The following is a 17,911-nucleotide window of genomic DNA, read 5'->3' as shown; positions in this document are numbered from 1 at the left end:
TCCTTACCACTATAAACGGCAATCAGATTGCTATTTCATAGAAACATAGAATTGTAGAGTTGGAAGGTAACCCAAAGGCCATCAAGTCCAACCCCCTGCAATGCAGGAATAATGCAGGTTTGTTCCGATTCACCTGCAAAGAGCATGTTTTCCAGGGGAAAGCTGCAAAACAGCCTGGACCTGTGCCTAGAAAATGTGGGACAAGTGGAAAACCACTCGGACCCATGCTTTCTAGGCCCGGGACAAGCAGAAGTGTGGTTGGGCCCTCAGGCAGCAGACAAGACAGCTATGCAAGTATTATGACGCTACACAGTGTGGACGATTCATTTGAAAGCCTGACCCAATCATAGTTGCCAAACACATGTACACAGATGTTTAAAAAGACATGCTTGCACTGTGCATGTTTACTGCATTGTGTAGGGAGCTGGCCTGGGATTTGAACTGTAGCCCAGAGGTTGCCCTCCTGTCTTCCCTCTCTCTCTCCTGGCGAAGGAAGGACTGGCATCTCCCCCCATAGATGCTGGGACACAAGTCTTACCTTGGCCATCTGGGCCTGAACCCCACTGGCTTTGAGTGCAGTCACTGCCTTCTGGGCCGCTGTGGGGCTATCAAAATCCACAAAGCCATAGCCTGCAGAAATTAAAGAGATGGAAATAAGAGGACAGGCCTTGCGTATCCTTGCTTTGAAGGTGGAGAAACAGCCTTTGCAGAGAACCACTCAGCTTTCTACTAGCTAGCATGGCCTAGAGGCACCCCCCCCAATGTCTATGGCACGGTAGACCCCTTTCCCTGACCTTCCTCCCACCATGCACACACTTTTCATTACCTTGCAGTGCCACACCCTCCAGCATGCCACAGATGAATTCTGAGCGGGCAATGCTGAGCTTGTGTTACCTGGTTGGTTAGCAAACATTGGCAGGAAATCAAGGGAGGGAGAGCCCGCCCCTCACTGTCAGGAAGACCGCAGAGCGATTCCCCTTCCCCTCTCCAAGCCTCTGTTCTGAGTGGATGCTCCTCCCGCCCTCCCCCCCATCCCATCCCATCCCATCCCTCAGCAATGTCTGGAATGTCAGGAATTCCACTCCCCACCCCACCCCCACCCCACTGGCACCTCCCTCTCACACAGATAACCCTGCCCCACCTCCCAGACAGCACCAATCTTCCCCCAGAAACTTGGCTCCAGAATCTAATTCTCATCCTTTCCTCTCCCTCGCCCCTCTTTCCTTTCCAGAGTTGTGAGCCCATCTCCCTGCCAAACCCGCACCCCTTGAGACTGAGTGAACTTGTGCGGGGAAAAGGTATCTTCTTGGGAAGAAGGCTCGGTCCCCAGAAACGATTGCTGCAATCGGGTAAAGGATGCAGTGAAGCACTCTGGCCTCTTAGCTCTCCCTCTCCAAAACCACAAGGAAACCCCCACGTGCCCCTAGCTGCGATTCCATCCCCATACGCCCTTTCTTTCTCAACGCTGCAGCACTGTGCTCCCCACACCCAGTTGGCCACACACACACCCCGAATCTGCACTTGCCTTTGCATTTGTTGGTCGTTTTGTCCAGGATGGCCTTGGTGGAGACAATTTTGCCATATCTGTGGGGCACAAAGGCACATGGTGGAATTAATACCGTTGCTGTTAATAACCAACATCCAAAAACATGCCACATCCTTCTTCTTCTTCTCCTTCCCTGCTGCGCAGTCCAATAAGCTCCAAGCGTCTAGTGGTTTGTGCAGGTCTGAGCAATCCCCTTGGGAGAAATCCGAGATAGTGCTACATTTCTAAACAGGCCTTAAAAGCTGGCCTAGAAATCATGTCTCTACCAGGTAAGGCCTTGCCCTCTTCTAGAAATCTGAAGAACATTAATACATTCTGTAGGCGATGCTTTCTCCCATCACTACAACTCCTATTGTGCAACTGCTATTGTGCTGTTAGGGGAGGAAAAGTGGCAGACAAGCAACAGCTCCTGGACAGAGGCCTGACTATGGGCCAAATGTCACTTTACATGGCAGACAGGTTTGCTGCTGGCTAGCAGGGCTGGGCGATGTTGGGTTTTCAACAATGCAATGTATCACCAGCCAAACAACGCGGTTTAGCGACATACCCCAATGTTGAAAAAAGCTGCTTTGGCTGCAGCCGGCGAGATGCTGGGTGCATCTGCCACAGCTCTGATCGTGGGAGCTGAGCTGCTTTCACCCCAGCGCCTTGTGGGCTCTGGCCCCACTTTCCTCAGTGGGGGAGGGGGTGTCGTTAATTCCAGGAGGAATGACGCAGCCCACCCGCAAAACCACCCTATCCACGCCTTATGGAAAGGGGCTGCTGGAGGCTGCTGGTGAGTGCTGGGCCTGCCAGCAGCACCAAAGAGCCCCTGCACTGTTGCCTTCCACCGGGAGGGTGGGCTCCGTCTTTCTGAGAGGGAAGGCGCAGCACACCTCCTGGAGAAGGCAGCCAGGCGGGGTTGGGCTGCTCTCCTGATCCCCCTCCTACTGCCGTGCAAGCAGTCCCTCTGCTTCCAGCAGCCAGCTAGTTTGTTTCTCCCTCAGCTCGCTGGGTGGTGGAGGCAGGGGGACTCAAGAGGGGTGACTGTTTCGCCAGCAATACACCACTGAGTGAAGCTGTCATCGCGGTCTGCCCCCACATACTGGTCCTGGGCGATATAGCAATATATCACCCAGGCCTACTGGCTGGTCATATGTCTCCTGATGAAGACTCCCAACATCTGAAGTCTGTAAACATGTAATTGGGATGTGCCAGGGAGCTCCCCTTAAAATGTTACAGGTGCTGATTAGGTAAGATATGTCGCTGTCAGGTGGTAGACTCATTACCCTGGCAGCACCATACAAAGGGAGTGGGTCTAAGCCAGGGTGACCCCTAAAGATGGTGATGAATGACTTTGGGGCAGGTTACCAGTGACAACACAGCACAAGCCGAGCCCAACAAATAACAGGGAGAAGGAGACTTCTAAACCAGGAAATGCCAAATTCGAGCATCTTAATTATGATTACCTTGCATAATTTATTCTGCTTTTCTGCCTGCTATGAGGGAGGAACAAGGAGTGGTGTGGAACACCTAAGACAGTTGCCGGCCAAAGCAGAATAAATTATGCAAAGCAATCAATGTATGTAAATTTGTAACACTAAGGTTTTGAAATTGGACTTTCCTTGGTGTAGAAGTATGGGGGTGCTGCTGTTGCTTTCTAAAATCCCTCACCAGATATTAAAAATCCACTGTTACATGATACGATCGCAGACATTCAGAACGCACAGCGGTCCGATTGTAGCTCTTATGTATATCCAATGCAAACATGCCAATTGCCTTTATAGAGATCTGCTTTAAAATAACCAGAACATTCAAAGTGCCTTAAATGGGTTGTCCATCCTCCCAGCATGCCCCAAGGCAAGAATAAGAAAACCCTGGAGCTGTTGAAAATTGTCTTAACACTGCTGGGGTTGACTTCTCCGGCCAGGAATGTTTTGTACCCCTTGGCATTTCTTCCAACTACTATTATACTACTGTTATATGAAGGGTGCAGTCCAATCTCAGGCATGGTTATTGAGAAGTAATTTCCACTCACTTCAGCAGGAGATTCTCCCAGGGCGGCTGCCTTACGGACACAAAGCATTTATTTAGAAAGTGCCGCTCAACGTATACAGGATTGCAGCCTTAAACATATCCAACCTATTGCAAAAACCCGGTGTGAACGCAGCCACCAATACCCAGTTAGCCTTTCTCAAAACAGGCGACTGGGTCCGATACTCCTTCCCCTCCCCCCAACGCTGAACCCTTCAGAGTCCATCCCAGCTGCCCCCTCCAACCCCAACCCCCCCCCCCCCAATGCTTCCTGCTCACCCTGAGCAGGATTTCCTGCCCAGGAAAGGACAAGCCCAGGAAATCCGACCGGCGCCAAGAACAGCCAAGTTCTGGCGCCTCCCAGCCAGCACACAGGGGAATCCAGCTGCAGGGTTTCAAGAGCAGGATGGATCAGACTGAACGCTGTGGTTGCAGCGATGAAGAGATCTCAGGCTCGGGGAGGGAGGGCGGTGGTGGCGCAGGCTGCTGCTTTGCAGATGTGGGAACCGAGAGGCGGCAGGGGCACTGCACGCAAGTGATGCAAGGCAGTGGCAAAACCAGGAATGCAACCCACAATCCTCAGCTCCGAGCCACTACCAGCATTCAACTTCTAGGCCCCATTCCCTTCCCCACCTCCTCCCCCCTGCTCACAAGCAGCTTGCAGAGATCCCGTCCCTCACACTCAGCCCGGGCAGATTCCTGGTTTTGAAGGAGGCGTGTTTGTCAAGTGTGGCTTTGGGGCCAGATCCAGCATTCCAGGCTGGGGTGAGCTGAGGTAAGAGAGGAACAGCCCCCTGCCCGCCCCTCCTAGCCACTTAGCTTCAAGCACTCTAGCCTATTTCAGTCTTCTCCAGGCAAGGAGAAGTGGGATCGGGCAAGCTATGGCAGAGAACATAAATACACAGGCGTCTCTGTGTCAATACATAACTGCAGTACTCTCTGTGTGAATGCGCACACTAGTAGGCCCCCTAATTGCCACCGCCCCCCAAAAAATCCCTTGCAATAATATTTACTTGGGGTACAGCCATCTTTGACATGGCCACTCGTGAGATCAGGGGTAAGCCAAGGAAATGACATTTCTTGCGACTCACGAGTTATGGTATTAGACAGACTACTGCTGAGGTCCACAAGAGCCCCCAAAAGAGGACAGCAAAGCTGGAACAACAGGAACTGCTATAGCTGTTATTGAGCTCATTTATGTCCTTGGAGCATTGGTGATGGGTAACAAGATTGCTCAAAGGTCACCACTGGCAGGCAGCCGTCCCATCTGGCAGGGCCCCGGAAAAGATTTCAAGGAAGGGGCCGGCCCCCCTCAAAATTCCCTGGCGGCCATGTGCGCACTCCAAGAGGTGTGCTTGCGTCACGCTGCAAGCCACGGGGCATGTGCACAACACATCAGCGGGGTCATGAGTGCCCCCCCCACCCGCAGCATCTGCACGCAGCCTTCTGATGTCGCACAGCCCTGGCTCCCTCAATCGCAGAGGCAAGGAGGCATGTTATGCCACAGGAGTTGCAGGGTCTCAAATATGGGTTGCTTCCAGACAACCTGCTTACTGAGCATTCATCCTGATTTGCTTGCACAGAGTTTGCTGGGAGGTTATATGACACTGCATCAAGTAATTGCTATACTGCACTTTCCAGTGCGTTATCCTGGCATTTTCCTTTCCACAGAAAATCTGATTTTGGAGTGGCGAGGGCAAGGGAGTGGCTTTGTTATACAAAAGCACTAAATCTACTTCAAATGTGCAACCTCAGTTTGCCCCATGCGACTGAATCCTAACTGCAAAATAGCAACAGTCTGTAAGTGCCCCTGGTCAGCTTTCTTGGTCCCATCCAACAACAGCTTCACTGGCAATTCCGGGGGCAATTCAAAGTGCTGGTTATGACCTATAAAGCCCAACACAGCTTAGGTCCAAGCTACCTGAAAGACCATATTTCCTCATATGAACTTGCCCTGGTTTTGGTTTTGAGATCTTTGGGGGAGGCCCTTCTCTCAGTCTCACCATTCTCCAGGACACATTTGGTGTGGATGCAGGAGAGGGCCTTCTCGGTGGCTGCTCCCAGACTCTGGAAACCCTTCCTTGTCCTTCCACCGGCTTTTGGGAACCGACTGCTTTTAATGGAAAGGCTGGTGCCGCGCTGTTTTTATTGTAATTATTTGTATGGCTTTAATAGATTTCACACATGCATATCGTTTCACATCTAACAATGTTTAGCTGTTTTTTTAAATGTCTTTCCTATGTTTTTAAGCAGTTCTCATTTTTATACGCAAGCCAACTTGAGTCCCATCAAGGAAAAAAGGTGGAGTATAAATAAATATGTAATCGTAGTTGTGCATGGAGGTGCTCCCCTTCATGGTGGGTTGGTGGGGACTGTAAAACCTGGACTGGAGGTGAGGATACAGATTCCATGCTGCCCGTTTGCCATCCTCGCATTTAAGGACTGGCATAAAGTGGGCCTCATTGGAAAGGTGCAAACGGCACGGCCGAAAGCAGTTTGTGCTTCTTCTAGTCCCATGACCTCTCCACATGGAGTGTCTTCAATGGGCCAGGAGGCAAAGAGCCAGCCAACCTTTCCACTGATGACTTGGCTCCAGTTTAGTTGAAGGGTGGGGCCAGTCAAAGGTGTAGAGAGTCAAGAGGGAAAATAAACCAGAAGAACGCGCACAAACACACACACACACACACAGGCAACAGGAGATCTGTAGGCAGCAGCAGAATTGCTCTAATTATCTGTCTGCTCTAATAAGCAAGCATGGCATGGATCTGGCCTGTCCTGGCCTACTATAACTAAGGCTTCCTTACTGATTTAGCAGATTTCCCTATAGCAACCTCCATTGGCCACAACCAACCCCCAACCCCTAAGACTCGATCCTTTCGATCCTTTCTCCTCCTAATCCACACAGAATCATAGAACTGAAGAAGTAGAAGGGACCCTGAGGATAATCTAGTCCGAACCACCGCAATGCAGGAATAATATGCCGCTGTCCCATATGGGGATTGAACCTGCAATCTTGGCATTATTAGCACCACGCTCTAACCAGCTGAGCTATCCAGCATGCTGTCAGTTGCAGTAATATTACTGGATCTCTTGTTGTTGTTGCTTCCCCTAAAATCCCTCCTGTTGGCCCTTGACGTCCCACTGGATCTACCGGTAACTCAGTAGCCCCCACCCCTTGTAAGCGTAGGAGGAATCTCTGAAAGCCGTTTACTGCCGATGTCTGTCTTGCAGGGAATACGTTCTGGGCGGCTTAAATGTTAATGCCTCCATTTGAGAACCCTGACCTTAGAGGGGCTGATGAAAGCATCTTCTCTAAGACTGGGGTTTTCACTTGGGGTGGGGAGGGGTTGCCATGGAGATGGCCGGGAGGGCAATAAATTATTGACCCGGTTCTTTTCAGCTTCCGTTTACAGCATGACACCGCCCTCCCGGGTCTCTTCGTCCCAGTAACTTACGGTTGGCACAGCTTGACAAGGTCCTGGTCTGTGGTACCCGGGTGTAGGCCCCGGATGTACAGATTCGTTTTGCTCAGCTGGTCCCCTCCGCCACCTCCGCCGCCTGGCCCGCTGCTGCTGCTGCTGCTGTTGTTGTTGCTGCTGCCACTGGGACTTGGGGGTGCCATCTGCTGGGCCACTGAGACATAAGGCTGCAGGGCAAAGGAAGAGAACAAAATGAGGGTCTGGGACTTGCGGGAAGGTGCAGATGAATTACGGGGAACGGTCAAAAAGATTTAGGGCAGCATATAGTAAACTTGCTAATAGGACTAGACTTCCAAGGGCATGGGAGTAGCAACGTGGAACCCAAATTGCCCCCACTCAGCTCTTTCTTTCACTTCCTCCTAAACTTATGACTTTCTAGGGTATATAAAAAAGAGAGCTGCAACTGTGAGATACATGTGCAGAATGCCTTGCGGAGAGAGGGAGTAGGTGGAAGACAGAAGGCTCAATTGTCTCCTTTTTGCATAAGCTCTCTGAGGTGCAGCCAGTCTTGGACAGCATCAGATAAAGAGGCTTTTGGGACAAAGATGACAGGGCTAACCAGCATTTCCTCTCTTCTTCCACCCCTACTTTAAAATCAACCAGCCGACATGCATTTGTGAGATCAGGGTGGCCTATGCCAAGTTTGTTTCAGGGAGCTTTGAGTCCTTCTCCCTCATACCACCCTTCCTGACCAAAAGAGGTCCCTGGTCAATTGCCTTCAGTCCCCTGATGGGGAGAAGTAAGGAGGTTTCCTCATCCAGGATGATCAGAAGTTCCACCCTCCCAATGGATCTTAACCCCTGAATGCAACAAAAGCCCCCCAACACTGCCACCATCCGAGAAGAGAGCACAAAAAGGAAGGGGTAGCTGCCTCTCTACCATTGGCCAAGCCACCTTTGATGTCATAATCACGCCAGTCAACAAGCAAATTTAGTTGGAACATTCTCATCTCGGGGTGTTTGTAGAGAATCCTTTTCTTTAACTAACAAAAGACTTTCTCAGTACCCTGAACAACAATTTATCACTATTGCTGCAAAAATCTAATACTTCTTTCAGTTAGCATGTCCATTCTTATTGGTGATTGCTATGTACAGCATTATTCCCTGATACCAAAGGTGCTTCCAGGTGGGTTTTTACTGTGAGATGGGTACTCCTCAGGCAAGCAAATTTTCCACAGCACCCACACATCATTGACATCAAAATGCCAGCCTGCATTCCCCCCATTTAATCCAGATTTACCCCTTTGAGGAAAACACTGATAAAGTTTACTATTTAAATTGCCTACAGTAGCTGAATGTCCCATTTACAAAATTCAGCGTAAGTCACACATCCCCTCCTGCCCATACCATTTTGATCTTTTCTTTTTTCTTTTCTTTTTTAAAAAAGCTCTTCTGCTACACTGTTCCAGCCCCCTTAAAAAAAAAGAATATGTTATGATGCTTTTGGCAGTAAACTGGGGGTTCATACAAGTGAATTCACACTCATTTCCTCTTGCCAGTCAATCCTAGGAATTGTACTTCTATGAAATAGGGTTATGGACAACAGTATTCTCAGAACACCACCAAACAACAATTTCCAGGATCCTTTAGGGAAAGCTGAGATAGTTAGTTGCATGGAAACCAAGGTATGTTTGGAATGAAGATATGCCCTTATGCCTTTTGAATAAAATATTTTTAAAATTTGGAAAGTCCCTTGAAGACTAAAGTTGCCAACTGGCCAGAAAAAAAACTGGCTTGGCCTGTTCCCTGCACCTTTAGCAGAAGCTTGTTCTGCAGAAATAAGCAGCTGTTTTCTTTTTACAGGACGGTGATAAACATTATCGCCAATGTCTGCAGATCAAGCTGCTGTTAATGACACAAAAGCAGGGTCTCATGTATATATACCTTGGCAACCTTATACCTATCCTTCCACATTTCATTTCCTTTTTCCACGCGTTGAGGAGCAACTAAGTATTCTTCTTTTATCTTTCCGAGCTTGCTTCCTAAAGCAGCTACAGCAGCTCAACCATCTTCGAGATCCTTGTGGCGTCTCAGAACATTACCCGTTCCTCAGGCCGCTGTCAAGGTCTTGTGACTGCAGGAGGAGGGGAAGGAGTCTAAAATACTGGTTGTGTGAGCATCAAAGTCTTTCTCTGCTCCGGGGCATGTGTGGACTAGACAAGATGCACATGTGTTTGGCCGCGCACGGAGACGCTCCGTTCCCTCATTCATTTGCTAAGTGCGGCTGAAGGTCACCGAGTCTGCCCTGCCCACTGGGACAATTCTGGGTGGGGTATTCATAATGCAAAACTGCTATGCTATCCAGCAGGCCTGCTGAACGCTCGAGAGAGGCCTAAGCTGGGATTGGAAAGGGTAGGAACAGACAGAGGAGCACCAGCAAAGTCAGAGTGGAGGGGAACCCACATGCAAGGACAGCAGGGTGAAATGCAAAAAAGATTGTTGTAGGTTCTTTTTAATTCACTGCTACACCCTGATTACTTTGAATTCACTAGCAAGGACCAGAACCCCCCACACTGCTTGTTAACCATCCACTAAAAGGATTAGAAAAATGCACTTTTATCACTTCCGAACAACCTTATTATTAAGCGGTGTTGCAACTAACATTTCAAGCGATCGTCTCAAGAAAGAAGTCCCACAGCAAAACACTTTACTACTGCGCTGTTTGCCCCCACCATATCAGCGCAGGGTGGATGAGTTAAACAAATGTCCAAAAAAAAGTAAAAAATAAATAAAATCCTTCCAGTAGCACCTTAGAGACCAACAAACTTAGTTGGTCTCTAAGGTGCTACTGGAAGGATTTTTTTATTTTTTTATTTGTTTTGACTATGGCAGACCAACACGGCTACCTACCTGTAACTTAAACAAATGTGATTGTGATCCATGCTCTAATTTCCAAGAAAAATGTATCAACTTGAACAACTGATTTAAAATGATTTTTTTTTCTATTGTGCAAGTTATACTTCCAGAACAAGGGTATATATATTACCATAAAAATTACTATACGACTACCACAATAATTAAAAATGTATTGGTTTAACACCTTTAAACAATCTTTAAAACCTTTATACAATCTAGGAGCATAAACAACCACATTTGAACATATTTACTTACTTACTTACTTACTTACTTACTTACTTACTGCTTACGAGCCAATATGAGCAATGGTGAAAATGAATGGATTTCTGTTTACTTGTCTCTAGGGTGGCCAGATGCAAAACCAGATAGGATTCCTGTACCTTTAATTGCTGTCATGTACGCTACAACTGCTGAAGCTCCCCTCTTATGAACAATGCATCTGGCCATCGTACTCATGGGTTTGGTTTTTAAAGGCAGACTTTCGGTGCAATTCTAGCACGCCCGCATGCATGCACGCCCTCCATGTTGATGGGGCTAGGGCTGGACGGAGCATAATTGCCTCTCCGCTGACTCCCCTGTGGTGGTGATCTCAGCACCACCCAAACGGATGAAAAGCAGTAGCCAGAAAGCCCAACGTGCCTTTCAGGGTGGGGATCCACGGAATCTAAAGCCATGGGAATCCCCCGAGGGGCCTGATCTTCAGGACCGCTAGCACCAGTCTGGAGCTGGCATAGACAGTCCTGACCAGCACAAGCCAGTAGGGCAGCAGACAGTGGATTCACTGTTTCGCTCTAGCCCATCCCTCTGTTCTCTGCCCCAGTGCGGATTGCTCTGCTTAACATGCTGGTTTATGTTAAAGTCAGATTTGATTTTAAATGAGATCATTATTGCAAAGAGATATTCAGGCTGCAGTCCTATGGCCATAGCTGTCAACCTTTCCCTTTTTTTGCGGGAAATCCCCTTATTCCAGCCACAGCTGGAATAGGGGGAAGGTTGACAGCCTCCCCAGAAGGGAAGACAAAAAAAGGGAGGATTGACAGCTATGCCTATGGCCACCGACCTGGGAGAAAGCCCAGCTCAATTCAGTGGTACATATGTCTGAGTAGACATGAATAACAACAAACAAACAAACAAACAAACAAACAACAACAACACAACAAAATTATTTATACCCCAGCCACACTGGGCAGTTCCCAACAGAATATTAAAAACATGATAAAACATCAAACATTCAAAACTTCCCTAAACAGGGCTGCCTCCAGATGTCTTCTAAAAGTCAGATAGTTGTTTATTTCCTTGACATCTGATGGGAAGGTGTTCCACAGGGCGGGCGCCACTACTGAGAAGACCCTCTGCCTGGTTCCCTGTAACCTCACTTCTCACAGTGAGGGAACTGACAGAAGGCCCTTGGAGCTGGATCTCAGTGTCCGGGCTAAATGATGGGGGTGGAGACGCTCTTTCAGGTATACTGGGCCGAAGCCGTTTAGGGCTTTAAAGGTCAGCACCAACACTTTGAATTGCGCTCGGAAACGTACTGAGAGCCAATGTAGGTCTTTCAGGACCGGTGTTATATGGTATCGACGGCCTTTCCCAGTGCAATGAATATGATTGCACTGTTAATACAACTGGGTTAAATGCCAACTTTAAACTGGGGAGGGGGGAGCTGCTCAGGTTTAGTTTTTAAAAATCTGGTCACTGTAATTTTAAACAGATTTTTATCCACCCTGCTTTGGTGAGGAGTACATTATTATTCTCACCCTGTTTCAATCCCAGGCATGATCTTCTATTGCCCCTGGCAATAGGTACTGGGTGATGGCATGACAGCAGGGAATCACACAGCTATTTCTTCCCAGCAGAACAGGAGTTATATACTATTCCTGAACTATTCAAGCAGTCCAAAGAAAGCAGCATGCAACTGCTGCTGGGTCATGCAACCATTGTACACCAAACTGCCACTGGCCAAGCAAAAGCCTTAGAGCAGCAGGACTGCACAGCAGTCCCAGCAGCAATCTGTTATTGTGAATACATCCATAGATATGGGAGTTAAGGAGCACACCAAGTTAACTAACGCCATCAAAAGCAAGAGAAGATTGGGTCCTTGTGCCTTTAATGGCTGAGGAGAAGAGAGAATTTCAGCCGGTGCAGCTTTTCTTGCCCCCAGAAGCACTCTGAATTGGCAAGCAAAACTTCCTGAAACTCCCTCATCTGCAGTGAAGGTTTGATGCAATGTTCAGGTTCAACGAGAGCATGTTGTGAATACCTGTTATCAGGTAGGCTGGCAAGCAAGAGTGCTGGCAGTAACTTCATGTTGTATTTGTGGGCTTCCTGGAAGCACCTGTGATAGATGTGTAAGTTTTAGCTATTAGGTTGCAGAGGGCAATTCAACTGATCTGGCTGCAGGGCCAGGTTTGCGTCAAGGTTTGCAGGCTGCATAGCCAAAAACAAACAAACCACTACCTGGTTTGTTCGTTTATTATTGTGCTTTGTGGCCATCGGCCACAAAAGCAGAGGGCAAGGTCATTTTTTTTCCTGGCCCGGCCAACTTGCTTGCTTGCTTACTTATTTATAGCTTTGCGAATTAGGTGAACAGTTTGCTTTGCTGCTGGGCTTCTCCTCCCCATCCCCAGCCAAAAATGGCCAAGTTGGCTTCGCCTTCTGGTTCCTTCACAGGATCTGATTGGTGCTGTGCTCGCTGTCCCAGAAGGCTGTGCCTAGCTCACAGAGATGTGAAAACAGAAGAGAGATGCACGCCTCGAATTTCTGGTTTGCAATGCAACTTTTTTAAAACAACAACAACAAAAAACCTTCACCAATGTGGAATTGTGAGCTGCCCATAGAAAACAATTGAGGAAGCCAACCTTTTAGTGTGCCTGCATATGGACAATGGGTACCCTTCCCCAAAAAAAGAACAGGTAACAGCTAAAATGGGAGTTGCTACTCTTTCATACTGGGATCTTAGTTTGTGTGGAGGAAAGGGGTTTTGTTCTGAATATTTAGAAGTGTAACCTGTCTGCAAGCAGATCAACTGAGCACAGTGCTCCTGCATGAAACTGAGGGTTTCTCCACACCTCCAACTGCCTTGCCACTTTCCTCAGGAAAACCTGAAGTTTACTGCTGAATCAGACCAAATGGCAAGTGAGTTTTCCTTGAATTGCCGTTTGTTCTGATTCAGTGGTAAAGCGTGTGTTTTCCAGGGGAAAGCTGTGGGGCAAATGCAAAACTGCTCGGATCCATGCTGAGAAAGCATGGGGCAAGCAGAAAACCTCTAGGACTCCTTTCTAGGCACCGAACAAGCAGAAGTGTGAACGAGCCCTTAGACTGGGGAGGAAAACTGAGAGGGCGGTTTAGCCAGATTGCTGCAAACTACAGGGCATTTTACACATTATGACTATTCAGTAGAATATAAATATCTAAAATAGATGGAGGGTGTTTGACTTAAGAATCGAAACCAGCCTCAGTTCCAGCTCTGACCTGTAACATTAACTGTGGACTACACTGCAGAGCTGTTATAAACGACTCTCTTCCAGCACAGCCCAACCAGCAATAGTGTAATAATAACAGTGGGCTACATTGCAAGGTTGTTTGCAAGCTATTCTCTGAACCCTTCAGCCCAAACCTCAAACTGCTACCGAGGTATAATAATAATTGTAGGTTTGTTGTAAGCCATTCTCTCCCCCGTAGGCTAATCCACACAGCCCTTTTGCCCCAACCTGCAATCTTCAGTGGACTACACTGCAGAGCTGTCACAAATCGCTCTCCTTGCCACAGTTGCTAATACAGGGAATAACACTGCACATGAACTTCATTTGGCAGGGCTGTTATTGAAACACTTTGTTTAGTTTTTCAGTATTTAATTTCCCCCCACATGAATAATGCCTGGCTTCGAAAGAGAAAAAAGAACTCCTTTCTTTGCTGCTACCAATTTATCTGGGGGTGGGCATGTCGTGCCCAATTTATCTGGGGGTGGGCATGTCATGCCCAATCACAGCTGTGTTAATATATTGGGTTGAAGAAGAAGTGTTTGAAGAGTTTGGATTTGATACCCCGCTTTATCACTACCCGAAGGAGTCTCAAAGCGGCTAACATTCTCCTTTCCCTTCCTCCCCCACAACAAACACTCTGTGAGGTGAGTGGAGCTGAGGGACTTCAGAGAAGTGTGACTAGCCCAAGGTCACGCAGCAGTTGCATGTGGAGGAGCAGAGGCGCGAACCCGGTTCACCAGATTATGAGTTGCTCCACTGATTTCTCTGAGCAGATCTCAACATGGACCAGGAAATGCCCTATGCAATCACGGAGATAGTTCTGGGGCCTACAATTTTGTAAATTCAAAAATGGGCCACCTTAATCAGTGCCATAGACCAGGCACTCTGGATATTTATTGTCCCTGCTTTGTCAGCAACCCCCATTTCACCTTCTGGCCTTCCAACCAATCCCTCCATTTCTACTTCTCCTGCTACAACATAGCAGGCAACTTCAGCTTAGTTATGTACTCTTCTCCAAGGCTTAGGAAAATAGTGTAAATAGGACTGGGAGGCAGAAATAAAGAAATCTGACACAGCTGCTGGCTCCCACAGGGTCTGTGCTATTGGGCAATTCAGTTCTGCGAATCAAAACGTGGCGTTACATCCCCACTTCCTCTAGTTTTATTGATAGAGAATATGTTGGTTCCCGTCAACCAGCAACTGTTCCAGCACAAGGCCTTTTCCGTATCCAGCTGATTTCAGCAACCATTGAGCAAATGCAACATAAAGACGTCACTTTGTCATAGTGGGTGGATATGCGCTTACTCTAGTAAGTCCCAAACTGAGTGCCGGGCATGTAAGTGTGCCACACGAAAAAATAAACAGAAATAAAATACTTAAAAAGACTCCTGCGAGCGCCCACCCACAGAGGAGGGCTGCCTGCTGCAATTGTGCATGGTTTATTTCTCAGCCATCAGCTCCTTCCAACCAGTCTCTGTTGCAATGGGTAATTCTGCCCTAGCAGGTGTGATAGGAGCGTTCACCAACTCCCCATACAGAGACTCAGAATTAGCCATCTATAGAAAGAGCTGCCTGTTGCTTCCTTGTGCAAATTAATGCTACAGGCTTGCCTGCCTCCTTTCAATAAGAAAGCATGCCCAGAAGAGTCACAGGGAAGCACAGCACATAGGGCTGCTCTGAGCAGAGGGGTGGATAACTCCCACCTTTTCACATTTTAACAGCAAATTGCAAACCACTCCGAGAAGCAATGGGCTGACATTTCATTTTTATTTTTCCAGGTAGGTTAGTGAATTAAAATGGAATTGATATTCTTCTGTGGATAGCCCTGCAGGCTTGCTGGTATGAGGCCGATTTGGTTAAGACCTAACAATTGTCAAGTGCAGCACAGCCGGAAGTTTCCTACTTCTTCACTTGCTTTTTTAATTTTGACATGGTCACACTCACTCCAGTTCCCATTTTCACTTCATGCACAAGGAACATCTGAGAATACAACTTGCTCGTTGTATTTTTAACACTTCTATAGTTTATTGTAGAGGGATAATGTGTGATTCATATGGGAGGGCAGAGTATTACTTTTCTGTTTTCTTTTGTGTATCTGTCATCTGTGGAATATGTCAAGAATGATTGTTTGCTGTATTTATATTGCGGTGGTGTATGGCTTTAAACAATAAGGTTTCATTCATTCAACTGTGAAGATACAGATCAACATCCAAAAAGGTTCTAAGAAACACCAGGCCCACAGAGCTCATTCTCCAGCCGCAGGCCTCTAAACCAAGGCCCAGGGCCAGATCGAGACATACCGAGGCCCCATAGCATTACCAAAAAATTATTCTAACATCAAGGACAACAATGGAAATGTAAAATAAACTTTTCCTTCTGCAAATATACTGGTACAAAAAACCAACTAAAAACAAACCATCTAAATAAAGCATATATTTTGCAACAAGCCTGTTTGCAGACGAAATATTGTATCAGAACAACAATGTCTGTTTTAAGATTCTGTTTACTTTTTTTTAAGTAGTTGTGTCAAATTTGAAATTTAGTAGTTTTTTTTAGTATGCGTCGAGACTTGAGGCCCCCATAAATGGAGGCCATAAACTGTAGTTTACTGCAGACCCTCATGGTGTCCTATTTTCCAGGGGGCAGATTTACAGAAGCTGTCCTGGTTTCTGATTTGATCCTGGAATGTCCTGCTTTTCCTTAGGACGTCCCTATTTCATCAGAGAAATGCTGGAGGGTATGGAGTTATGCGACCCCCCCCCCCCCGGACCAAGTAACTATACCACCTTTAGAAGACATCTGAAGGCAGCCCTGTATAGGGAAAGATTTTTTTAATTTTTTAAAATGTTTTTATATACTGTAATTTGGAAGCCACCCAAAGTTGCTGGGGCAACCCAGTTAGATGGGTGGGGTATAAATAATATTTTGATTATAATAACTATTATTATAGAATAGGACACCCCTATTGTCATCAGAGAAATGTTGGAGGGTATGGCATTTATTTTTCAACAAGTCTGTTTTCATAAGAAATGTTGTATCAGAACAATAAGTTGTTTTAGAGTCTGCTTTCCTTTATTTTTTAAGCAGTTATGTCAAAATTTAAACTTGGTAGTTTTTTTTAATACATGTCAAGACTCGAGGTCCCTCAGAAGTGGAAGCTATAAACTGTAGTTCACTGTGGTTGTTTGTAAAGCCAGCGCAGCCCAGGCCCCTGACCTGATCAGCAAACTACTTCAGCAGGGGGCCGGTCCACTGTCCCTCAGACCTTGTGGGGGGCCAGACTATATTTTTTTGGGGAAAGGGGGGGAACGAATTCCTATGCCCCACAAATAACCCAGAGATGCATTTTAAATAAAAGCACACATTCTACTCATGTAAAAACACCAGGCAGGCCCCACAAATAACCCAGAGATGCATTTTAAATAAAAGCACACATTCTAGTTGTGTAAAAACATGCCAATTCCTGGACCGTCCGCGGGCTGGATTTAGAAGGTGATTGGGCCGGATCCAGCCCCCGGGCCTTAGTCTGCCTACCCATGAGTTAGTCCAACTGGAGGGCCGCTCTGAGGCATGAAGGCCGTGCCCCCACTTCCACACACCTCCAATGGGGTTGTTGACAAGGCCCATGGGCACAGGGCACAGCAATGCTCCCCATCCACACGCAAACCCGTCTCACCTCTGGGTTGGAAATTTGGGAGGCGGACAGAACTCCTCAGGTGGGCAGCTGTGGTACAGGAAGCCTCCACGTCTAAAATCTCTACCCTAAGCCATCTGTCATATGCACATCAATGTCTTGCTCCCAGGGGGAACAGGAGAGCCGGCTTGGGCAACAGCCCGACAAAGCCTGGGCAAACTCACCACCATGCCACCACTTCAGCCTCCTAGGCTAAGCCAGTCAGCCATTTTCCAAGGCAGGGAAAAATGTGTGGTTGCTAGGAGACGGCATTGTATGCTTCTAACCAGACAGACCTGCTGGGAGGGCAAACGTGAGAAGGGCAGGAGGCCGCAGACCTGGACCCCTATTTTTACACCAGGGGTTTACAGTCGGGGGGGGGGCGCTGCGGGCACATTTGCAAACTGGAGAAATAGTCACAAGCACCCCACAACTACTGGCTACAATACAATGCTTCTTTCAAGCTTGGTTTCAACCCTGGGGGGCACCAGGAAAGACCTCTCTGGGCGCATTTTAGGGTACCCACAATTCTAGGGCAGCTCCTAGTCATGCTTATTTTAGATATTTATTCAGACCTATGTCCTGTCCTGTCCAAGCTCCAGGGTGACTTGGAACAATTTACATTCAAGGAACGTGTCTGCACCTAAAGGACTTGGAATCTAAACATGGCCAGTAAAAAGACTTGTAGGGCAACCAAGGAATTCTATATGCGATAGCAAAATATATTCTCTCCTATTATTATATTTTCTCCTATTATTTAAACTAAATATTTAACACTGAGTGTTGTTTTTGCAATCATATATATATATATATATATATCAAATCTATTGAGATACAGTACTGGAAAAATTGTACTGATTGAA

At 47.3% G+C, this 17,911-nt stretch overlaps 1 protein-coding gene across 4 annotated transcripts in view; it reads right to left on the bottom strand.

The window, feature by feature from the left end:
• The window catches only part of RBMS2 (RNA binding motif single stranded interacting protein 2), a 66,814-nt gene that overhangs the window by 12,985 nt on the left and 35,918 nt on the right, over positions 1–17,911 (bottom strand). For 2 of the 4 annotated variants that reach the window (XM_033138642.1, XM_033138641.1), the window contains exons 2-4: positions 7,015–7,205; positions 1,526–1,584; positions 539–630 (exon numbers count right to left, since the gene is read on the bottom strand). In XM_033138642.1, coding sequence (XP_032994533.1) covers positions 539–630; positions 1,526–1,584; positions 7,015–7,205 — 342 coding nt within the window. Of the gene's footprint in view, positions 1–538; positions 631–1,525; positions 1,585–3,838; positions 3,925–7,014; positions 7,206–7,754; positions 7,890–17,911 lie in introns of those variants that run through there. The other 2 variants (XM_033138640.1, XM_033138643.1) reach the window with 2 other exon arrangements.

The sequence above is a fragment of the Lacerta agilis genome, chromosome 2, assembly GCF_009819535.1.
Source record: "Lacerta agilis isolate rLacAgi1 chromosome 2, rLacAgi1.pri, whole genome shotgun sequence".
Taxonomy (NCBI): domain Eukaryota; kingdom Metazoa; phylum Chordata; class Lepidosauria; order Squamata; family Lacertidae; genus Lacerta; species Lacerta agilis.
Note: the sequence above shows the minus strand (reverse complement) of the source record. Positions and strands in the feature narration are given on the sequence as shown.